General features: G+C 41.7%; 1 protein-coding gene across 2 annotated transcripts; it reads right to left on the minus strand.

The window, feature by feature from the left end:
* Positions 1-2,924: 2,924 nt before the first annotated feature.
* Positions 2,925-8,041, minus strand: LOC147817402 (uncharacterized). Of its 2 annotated transcripts, none has more exons than XM_087170871.1 (5): positions 6,825-8,041; positions 4,940-4,993; positions 3,592-3,699; positions 3,436-3,473; positions 2,925-3,233 (listed from the first exon to the last, which is right to left on the minus strand). In XM_087170871.1, exons 1-5 carry the CDS (start codon positions 6,883-6,885, stop codon positions 3,156-3,158), a joined length of 339 nt encoding a protein of 112 aa, XP_087026997.1. In that variant the 5' UTR covers positions 6,886-8,041; the 3' UTR covers positions 2,925-3,155. The 2 variants fall into 2 exon arrangements, with proteins under 2 accessions (XP_087026997.1, XP_087026998.1); XM_087170872.1 differs by having other exon boundaries at positions 3,436-3,458; positions 6,825-8,040.
* Positions 8,042-10,842: the final 2,801 nt, after the last annotated feature.

Consider the following 10,842-nt stretch of genomic DNA (forward strand, 5'->3'; position numbering starts at 1 on the left):
CCACAGTCCCCCCTCCCTTCCCCGCCTCAGCCGAGGAGTGTAATATGAAACATTGGCCACTCTGTTTCTACTCAGAACCTCCCTTCGTCCCTCCCCCCTCCTGTCACACACAGTAAAAACACATTTGGCAGACTCACGTGCACACACACACACACACACACACACACACACACAACCACAAACATATATGCACATGCACGCAGAGCAGACAGGTGAATGTATGCGAGGACGCACGTGCACACACACACACACACACACACACACACACACACACACACACCTCTGTTTCTGGCGAGTGAGTGGGAAATGTAATTTCCTGCGCAGGGTGGAGGGGAGGGAGGAGTGTGTTGTTGAGATTGACGCCGAGCAAATCACACTTCCAGCTGTGGAGGACAGCAGGCGCAGACCTCAGTCAGGGTTTTTATTTTGGAACACACACACATGCTGACACAGGGGGAGGAGGGTGGGTGAGTGGGTCTCCAGTCTCTGTTTGTGTGTGGGCATGTCTGTGGCCGACAAAATGATGGAGAAGAACATTTTATGTAGATGAATTTTCTATTTAAAGTTCGTAATCGTCATTTTAATTATACTAGATTTTCCTCAAGTGCTAAACTGATGTGGTTGCTCAGACTGCTTTCAAAGCTGGCCCTTGAAATCCATGGTTAATGTTGTGTTTGTGTATCTCAGTGTGTGTCTACATCTATCTCCCACCATCTCTTGTCTCATGTAACAGGATCCCACAGTGAATCTTTGTGCAGCAGTCTGTCAGCTCGAGGTTTCTGGGACACTTTTCTGGCTTTTATCAAACCTCGGAGAGCAGCGCTGTGGAGATCTGGGACACTTTTGATTTACAGATAATAGCGGAGATGGATCGCAGGGCCTCGTAAGTGCTCCCAGTCTGGCGACAGTCTGACAAACAAAGCCGATCCCCTCACAAAGAAGTCCCCACTTTACTAAAGCTCCATAACCTACTGCATTCGGTGAAAAATGCAGTGTGGGATTTACCAAATTAGGGCTCTAAACACGGCGCAGAAGTCCTTGCTCATGCGTTTTTCCTGCTTATTATCAGCTCTGCAGACGATTCTTAGATAAAACAGGCTAAAAGGCTTAATGAAGCTGGCGAGTTGATGACGTTATTGTGTCAAATATTTACTCTCATTTTAGCTCTGATTTGGTCTTCACCAACTCCTGAGGGAAACATCTGACTCTTTAGCAACTAAATGCTCCATTATATTCACCAGCTAGTTTTTTAACTGTCTGTCTGCTATTTGGTGCTGAGCAGGTAGTGTGCAGATGGTTTATTAGAGCTTTTTTTCTGAAAGCAGCTGTGTTATGTTGCTGGAAACAAGGTAATACCATAAGAGCGAACCAAAACAGTAAAGCTGGGGGGAGGTAAAACCAAAACAATCAACTGAAAAATGCTAAAATGCCCAGTAGAGCTGAGAGAAACTGCAGGGTTGGGTGATAATTCTCTGTTGGATGGAGGATGAAGCCAGAGAGTAAGATTATTTTGGCGAGCCCCATTAAACATGTAAACTATGAACTCAAGTCAGTATTGCAACTTTTTCCTGAAATGTCTTCTCGCTGAAAAAGATGTTTCTAAAGCTTCATCAGGAAGAATGAGTCAAAGTGCAGCAGCAGTTCAGTGTCTATTCAATAAACAGTAAGACTTCTACAATGAGTACATCTGTTAGTTATTATGTTTGCGTATAGAGTTACCAGTATATTAGAGACAGGTTTTATTGATTCTTCTTCATCTGGTGTGGAGGAGGCCGTCTCAGAAACTTGGCAGCGGACTCAGACTCCTAATTAGGATGATATAGATCATATGGTACGGAGGTGGAACAGTGCCAGAGCTCTGTATCCTGAGCGTGAGCACTAAACCTGCTTGCAGTGAAACAAAAATAAATTTAACTTTCTAGATGTCGAAGATACCAACTGGTCTAATTACATGGCAGATATTTTGGCATTGAAAAAAATGTGTTTGTAAAGATATTTATATTTAGATTCATGTAATATTAACATGTATTTTAATTATATTTATACAGTTTGGGAGTTTGGTTTCCTGAACCTTTTTTTTTCTAGTGGTTAGGTGCAGAAAAAAATTATGAATAGAAAAATAAAGCTCTGTGAAAACTGGGCTGATGAAGGTCATGTGATACGGTTGAAAGCTTCAGAACAGCTACTTAATGGACCTTGATGTGAGATCTTTCTGTGTTTATATACACTTTTTATTCGTATCCCTTTTGGATCTTTGGAGTTTTGGGTACGAAATGTGTTTCAGCTTCCCTAGCTGAGTTAGCATGTTAGCAGTCCAACTCAAAAAGTTACCAAAAAATGTACATAAAAAGTTGGTGGATATGTCATTCTTCATTTTAAGTTGATCTTTTGCTGCTTACAACGCGACAAAACAGACTTGGAATGAGGAACATGAAATGATTAGGTTTGTTTTTTCCTGTGTAGCTACTTTTTAAGCAGATTATGACGAAGTTTCTAAAGCTGGTTTTATATAAATATTTTTTTATCATGTCATAATACGATGTGTTGCACTCTCTTGTACTGTAGGTATCCATCGAATTCTCAGTGATAAGAAACACAGCATTGTCACACACCCACAGTGCTATGGTAACAAATGTAGGTGGGACAAGTGTCACAAAAAAAACACATTGTCATTATCCAGATGTGTTTAACTGTCAATCAGTCACATCTGTTAAAGTTCTGACGTAAATACGAGTAATCAAAGTACAAAGAATCATTTTCAAGACTCGTCTGGTGTCAGTTTCTTTGAGGTAAATGTCGCCCCCTTGTGGAAAATGTTTGAAATGCCTGTTAGTCCTGAGGCTTTCTGCTGAGTGATGCTAAATAATCTCTGTGCAGTATGTGTGTCAGTAGAGCAAGTCGAAGATCAAAAAATCTTCTCAATCTAAATGACTGGAACTTGTTTTATTGAGCGTTTCAAACAACAAGAACCAACTAAAAATAAATTATGAAAACCATAGTGATACATGTTATTGATGAACAAGAGGTAAAAACAGATGTGTGTTGATGTTTTTGTGACAGGCTGAGGAGACAACAGGCCATCTGGTTGACCTTTCACCCAGATGCCACTTGTGCGGGGTTCACATCGTCGATCGGCAGCTCATTCGTTCTGATCTTTAGCACTGCATGTCAGTAGACTCCGCCGCCACAGGCTTCTCTGATTGGCTGAGATTGCTCAAAGTGAACAAGTGAGGCTGTGGTTGGGAGTAGATAAAGATTATGGTTTCATATATATAGATATAGGGTTCATCTTCAGGTTTTCCATCATTGTCATTTATAAAAATGCGCAAAAGAACGCAAAAGTGATTCATTAGTTTTGTATTTGGTTGGATTGTGATATTAATTACTGTGTCGCTATAATCAACAATAATCAAGTTTTGAAGGTTCACAACTTACCTCTCTGGGTCTCCTCATACCATCTGTATAAAGAAGAACTGTTTGACACATGATGACAAACTTGACAGGCAGAATTTAGAAATGTGTTGTTGTATTGTAGAGATCACAAATTACAATAAAGCGCTGAAATGTGACGCCTTGGTCCATCACCCTTACCTGTGCTGTTCTCAAGCACTTGTTTCCTGATGATGTAGACCTTGACGATAATGAATCCAGCAACTAATAACAGGCCGATCCCAGTGCCGATCAAAACGTACTTAATTTCTGGAGGAAAAACAACCAGCGGACGTGAAATGGCCAGTAACAGACAAACAAGATGCAAAACAACACCTGCAGCAGAGCAGACCATCAGTTTGAGTAATATCAGCTCATGTTCAGCCATCCTGATACCCTGAACAGCACGTGTGTGTGTGTGTGTGTGTGTGTGTGTGTGTGTGTGTGTGTGTGTGTGTGTGTGTGTGTGTGTGTGTGAGAGAGAGAGAGAGAGAGACGGGTGGTGGGATAGAGTAGAAGGAGGAGAAGATGTTTGATTTCACAACTTGTTTACCCTGTGTAACATAAAGGTCTCAGTCATGGTCTCAGGCTCCTTCACGCATATTAGATTGCGTCACTTGTGTTTGCAATTTGAATCCTCAACATCTACAAATCATTAAGGGGGTGGGGAGGTGTGTGTGTGTGTGTGTGTGTGTGTTGGCCCGTTGACTACTGGTCAACGGGCCAACACTCTCATGAGAGTTTGACCTCAGGCGTCATTTCACTTTTACAATAACAACTGTGTGATTGGTAATCATTCCAGTGGTTTGACAGCTGTCAGTTTCAAGGCAATGAGTAAGAAAACCACATTCATTCAGTTGACTAAAATGTCACAGTATGACATTATGCATGGCTCTTTTACAACAAGTGATATTAACAAAATATATGAACTATAATATAACAACAATGAAAGTCTTAGAACTAGGCCCTGATGGTGGAAGACCCATCACAGTTGATAGTGTAATTTAGTGGTGCAAACTACTAAACTCACCTGTGACCCATTAAAATGAAGCAGTGACTGCTTGCAACCTGTCATCCCTTGTTGTGACTATTCCCACTGAATACTGATTTTGGATTCTGGTTTTTCCTCCTTGTTTTATTTGAATAATTCATAGATTCATAAAAAAGTTATATTATTAGTTACTTACTGAAAAAGAGCGAAGATTAGAGGAAAAAATAGCATAACATTTAGCAGAAAAGTGTTTGTTCTTCCTGTGTTCCTTCCCTGCCACTTATCTAATGAAACCATGTAGCAGTCTTGCCTCGAAGGTTGAGGTTGAACCACTAATCTTCTCAGCGTCAATATTCCAGTCAGAATATATTTATCAGATGATGTTGTTGATGATGTTGTTGTCGAATGCATGTTTTAATAACAGGAAGCCAGTCCTCTAGTATGCATGTCGAAACTATCTCTAATCTACCTTAGAATCAGCATTGTGTTCAGTACATTATGTCTTCTCTGTTGACCCACCTAGTTTTTCTTCATAATCTGCTCCATCTCCTCTCACACCCATCAGCAGACACTCTGAAACACACAGTCAATGATATGATTCAGGTCACAAAAACAGGCCGTTCAGAATGACAGGAAGGAGGCAACACCACCGCGTTGTTGCTTACATCAGATAAGACTGAGCTCATTGACAGGGTTCTGCACAAGTCAGTGCAGAAAACAGTTGCGCAATACGCAGTCAAAACATGCAGCTGCAATATGCTATAGTATCTACATTTAAAGCATTACTGGGGCTGCAGAAAAGTAAATATCTTGCTCAGGGCCACCTAGTTCCCTGCCTTGTATATTGACCACTGGAGATAGAGTGTTTACACAGGTTAACCTCTGACCTCTGGCCCCCACCTCAGATAACATACAGTACATATCACGTGTGCTTATATACCAGTTAATAAAAAAGCTTTCAGGACGTGTGTCCTCTAAAATAAACACACATACACACACACACACCTCTTGCACTAATAGGTAAATGCATACGGTTCACATTCTTATTTTACACCTAGCTTGACATGTGCCTGCTGCTAGTTATGTTGACAATATACCAGAACCACACTTTTAACAATGATTATCCGGTGACATGTGTCCAGTGTGCTGACTGTGGAGCCATTGTGTCCATTAATGTCTTAACTAAACACGTGCATTTTTAAATTGAGCTTAAGGGGGATAAGGAGGAAACATCCAATTTTATGAATTATTACCAAGAGACCCTTGAGCCAGGCACTCAGCTGCCCCTGTCCAGAGGTCAAAAGACAGTGGAGTGGTGCTGTGGGAGGTGAGGTATGACTGTAACTAAGAGTGGAGTAGGGTGTTGCTGAGACAGAGCACACATGCTCAGCAAGCGGCTATCTTACATTTCAAAACCACCAGTGGCATTCCTCTGGCAGCCCAGCCCTGGGACCTGTCCTGTTGTTGCTGTGAGTAGGCTCCTAAATAAGAACTGAAGTACATGCAGCTCTAGGAGAAATCTGCCAATAACCTGTGACCTTTTGAGCAGTCATTCGTCAGTCAGCATGTGGCAGAATCATGCATTTCAGTTCAAGAACCAGTGCAGGAGCTGGTTTAGTCGCTTGCTGAAGGACGCAAACAGGAGTTTGACCACTGCAGTGTTGGCTGCTGCAGGTGCTGAACCTGTGACAGGTCATGGGATGATTTGTGTATCAGTCTATGGTAATTTCAGCTTAACACGTCCTGAGTGTGTGGAGATAAAGTTTCCAGTGACCAGAGTGCGACCTCTTACATAATGTGTCGTGTCCAGCAAGTATAGCATGGACAGTCTGAGAGCTCGCTGTAGGTAAGACTTAGGTTGACAATATAAACAACTTCTTCTACAATTAATATTGCAATGACATTGTTGTGATATGCCTGAAAATGGCCATTATTCTACCACAAAAATCATTGTATAGGATCTGCATTAAAAAAAATGCAGACTGCACTGTGCCGAATTTTGCCCTAATGCGGTTTGTTAGCTAATGCTAATGCTAAACCAAATTGTCAGGTCATCAAAATGCCTATTTTTTAGTATAACATCACATAATCAAGTATCTTTAGTTATAGCCTCTTAAAGAGAAAAAAACATAATAAAATAGGGTAATAAAAAAAAAGAAGGGTATTAAAAACCAAATGAAGACAAACTAATAGCCTAAAGATAAAATTATAAAATGCAAAAGAAAGGAGATGTTTTGAGGTGAGTAAATCTTATACGCTGTTTTAACAGAAATTGTATATGTCTGTTGAATTATATTAATTGATTGATATGGTAAAACAGATGTCATAAAGTCTGAACTTTGTGTAAGGTTCAGAAACGTTGGTTACTATTAAACAACAACATACCGATGTCCAATGTACTCACCACTGATGAAGACAGCCCTGACGACAGCTGACAAACACCCACACGTTTGAAATGCTCTCATGTCTGTTGCTGTTTCTGGGGCAATGTGCTGACTTCTTGAGGTGCTGCGAGTCTTTTCTCACATATCATGACGAGCCATTTCCTGAACTCGAGGGTTTCGCAGCTGTGCTGAACAAAAGATTAGGCATCTATTTGTCTGTTGTCTAATGTCTATTAAGTATCTTGGGGTGTGTTTCTTGGCCTTTGCATTTACCACCTGATTGTGAAAAAAAAATCTCATTTAAGTGTAGTAGTTTTTTCCATCATCAGCACCACTGGTTCTACTTCCCCCAGACCTTTTGACTCAAATTACCTCACCCCCAGCCGTTGTAGCCTCACATTGTAACTTTCTAAAGCACTAACACACACGTGTGAGATTTTTTCAAACTTGTAGTTGTTCAAACACAAGAATCACAACTCCTCAAACATGAAAAAAAAATCACTGTGGACTGCTAAAAGTAGTTCTGTGAAGTGCTTATCGCTTCTTCCATGGGCTTCTCTTCATCACAGAGCGAGTAAAATTGATGTCTCTTCAAAAGTGTGTGGTCACATGACCATTTTTGTCCATGGTTGCCTAGAAACAAAGGGTGGCTCCACTTCCCTGCAGGCTCAAATCACCCTGCTCTCTGCTATCTGCTTTGATATCATTTAGCGGTGAGGAAGTGGTGTGTTTCATGGTTCTTAAACTTCTTCAAAAGTTTAAGATGTTGCAATAAGTTTTAAGATAAGTGTTTTAAATGCACTGTTTATTGCATGGTTGGCAGTGATTTGTTGAAAACAGGTTGTTAGATGTGGGTTACTGTTGGAAAGATTTGTGGGCCAGATGTTTCCACAGCAGACATGATACTGATTTATTACTGCCAATAAAATATCGTAGGTCAAGGTCAGCATGCAAACTAGACTGGATCCAACACGGTGGGTTTACATTTAAGTTTCTATGAAGTTGATAGTGGGTTTGGCAGCTGATTTTCATCCATGGCAAACATCTTGGCTTCTTCATGACGACGACGACGTGATCGTTCTGATTGGTCAGCCGCCTGCTGTTTCAGCCCTCGAGCTTATCAGTTATTGCAGTCCTGTCATCACTCCCCTCTCGTAAGGGAGATAATGGTTGTTTATGCAGTAAAGTTATGTCATGCTGGAGCTGGTGGTTTCATTCGAAGCCGTCTGTAGATTTTATATCTATGAAATCAGAAAAGCAGGCAGATGAAAAGTGATTTACTACCACTCCTTCAAATTGAACGCCTGTAATCATCTTTGAAAACAGCGTAAAGTCCGTGTAACAGACATGATCTGTGACACAAAAGACAAAAACTAACCTGCCCAGTCATCAGGATGCCATTGACTTGTGTGTGGTGTCTCATTATATGTGATATTCTAAATCTTCATAACTTCAACTATATATGTTCAGCCCCAGCTGTCCTACAGTTTCCATACCTGAGTTTACTAGCCTGTCAGTCCGTAAGGCCAGTTACTCCCCTCCTGTCCCTGCCTGTCCCAGCTCTCAGTGGGCATGAAGGAGCATGAGCCAGCCTGCTTGCAACTCCTCTTGGTTCCACGGCCAAAACAAAACACATGTGGGTGTCAATCATAACGGCACAAACAAAAGTCAGATCCTGTGTCTGCTGGCCTTCATTCTTGGGGGGTCTGTTGTCCAACACATTAGTCCAGCTGGTCTGCTTTCTGCTTTTGAAGCTGTTTTCTTTCTTTCTCTTTGTACAAGTATTTACAGGCCAAAGCATTCAAAAGTGACGGTCAAATCGTTTGTGAACGTAACAGACAATAACACACTTTTTATAGTATGCTAAAAACTTTTAATTTTAGAAAGCAAGTGTAGGCTGACATTACTTTATTATTGATTAAAAAAAAAATAATAACAGAGAAGACAGGGGTGGAGCCAGACATTGTAAACATTCGGGGCTTAGCCCCAACTTAAGTGGATATTCAGGGGACATGCTCCCCCAGGGAATTTTTTTCCCTATTTAGAGCAGCTGCATGCACTGTTTGCTGTTACACTTCAGGCTTACGCTTCAGCCGGATCTGTCGGCCCAGACCCGGCTGAGTCTTTGCCAGAATAGTAAAATGGGGAACAAACAAATGCAGAAACTTTTCGTACATGTGACAGTTTCGGAAAACAGGTGAACTGGAAAAGGGGCATGCAGGGAAAAATTAAAAGTGCGCAGAGCTGTCTGCATTTATTGACTGCGCACATACAGGCATCGGGCCGAAAGGCGCCAACTTTACTTTAAGTGTGGAAGACAAAAGGCAGGAAGACCGCAAACAACAAACTTTCAAGTTTATGATTTTACAGTTTACTGTTTCATCCTTAAAAGCTTATGGTCTGAATTTCACTTTAACTGTCATTTACTGGCATTAACTTTCTGGCTAGGATCTATGGGTTAAGTCTGGGTAGCTGGCAAAGCACTGGCTCTGCTGCTGGAAGGTATGAGACAAACAGGCTAGAGGTGGAGAGTGGATGTAAGAGGGGAAGGAGGGGGCAGGACCTGTGAGGCCTTATTCTGGGAATGACATGAGTGTAGACAGTAAAAAAGAAAAATGCTCCCACACACAGTATCTCTGCTCACAACATGATCTTCCCACACTGCTCAGCCAGTAAGTCTGTCTCCCCAGAACAATGCGGGACTTTTCCCTGTTAAAAATGAACACGCCATGTTATACAATATCTACAGTGCAATAGTCATGTGTTTTGTCATACAAGAAACTAATTATATATGATTTGTGGAAATGTTTACATCCATTGCTTATCAAGGACGAACAGTTTAAAAGTGACCTTTTTAACCTGATTCACACACTTTGACTGAGACGTAGTGCAAGTGTACAGTATCTGTCCATTCAGCAGAAATGTGTCTAATGTGAAGACCATTTTTGCAGAAAATAGCACGTGTTGCTGCCTAAAGTTAGTTAACTAACATGTGCAACATGCATTTGACTGGTTAGCTGAAGTGTGGAAGGTGCAGCCAGCAGAAAAGCAGACTGTTACCTTATGAAATACAACGTGACAGAAATAGACTGGCTTAAATATGGCACCTTGATGGAGCACAGCTCTGTGGATGCTGGGGCCATGGAGTCATGGAGTTGTTGTAGGGGCCGGGGAGGGTTGAGCAGAAACGTTGATTTAGTCCTTTTCAAACTAATTTTTCATGCCACCACCTGTTGAAATTTACTGCTTACAATTCAAAAACAATTTAGCTACCGTGCTAAGAACTCATGTAATGAAAAAGGTAACACATACTGCAGGATATGCAACAGGGAGTGGGCAATTGCTCTCTCATAACATGTAAAAACAAGTTGAGCCGGACAGGATTTCTCAAACACTCCACTTTCTCCATTTATGGGGGTCATGCTTCACATGTGACCTCATCCATTAGACTTCCAATGACTCACAAAGGGTACCAAGTCAACAAAATGCCCCCTCCATTCCAACTCAATCTCACAGCAACAACAGCTGCATTGGTCCTAAAACTAGACTACTCAGTCACACACCTTCATGTCCACAACACAGTCTTGTAAACAAAGCTTGAACAACAATAATTAGCCCAGCCCTGCCAAAGTCATATCCGTCGGCCTGCATCTGCCTCCAGCTACCAAGTGGCGCTTCAGGGACTGTCGCACTGATTTGGAGATATGTGATGCAATGGGCTATATCAGAGGGCTTGTTTCCCTGCGTGACAAAGGCAAAATGAGTCAGCAGCTAAATGTTAGCCAATGGTCTTGGCAACCCGGTAAGTACAACCCACCCTTGTTCAGTGTCTCCACCAAGATTCAACTGATGGATGTCTCATCGTCACTGACATGAAGGCCCACTGTCATCAAAGGTGCCTAACGCTAAAGCAAGGGTCTATGTGGGAACCTATCAGCCCTCGCTGCTTAGATACAAAAATAACCAATGACAGTGTCCATTTCATCCTGCTGGTCTGCCTTGCCCTGCCACTCGACACCCACTGGTTATTCCAATGTG

Source organism: Seriola lalandi, unplaced genomic scaffold, assembly GCF_002814215.2.
Source record: "Seriola lalandi dorsalis isolate HSWRI2012SDOR001 ecotype SW California unplaced genomic scaffold, Sedor1 jcf7180002054965, whole genome shotgun sequence".
Taxonomy (NCBI): Eukaryota; Metazoa; Chordata; class Actinopteri; order Carangiformes; family Carangidae; genus Seriola; species Seriola lalandi.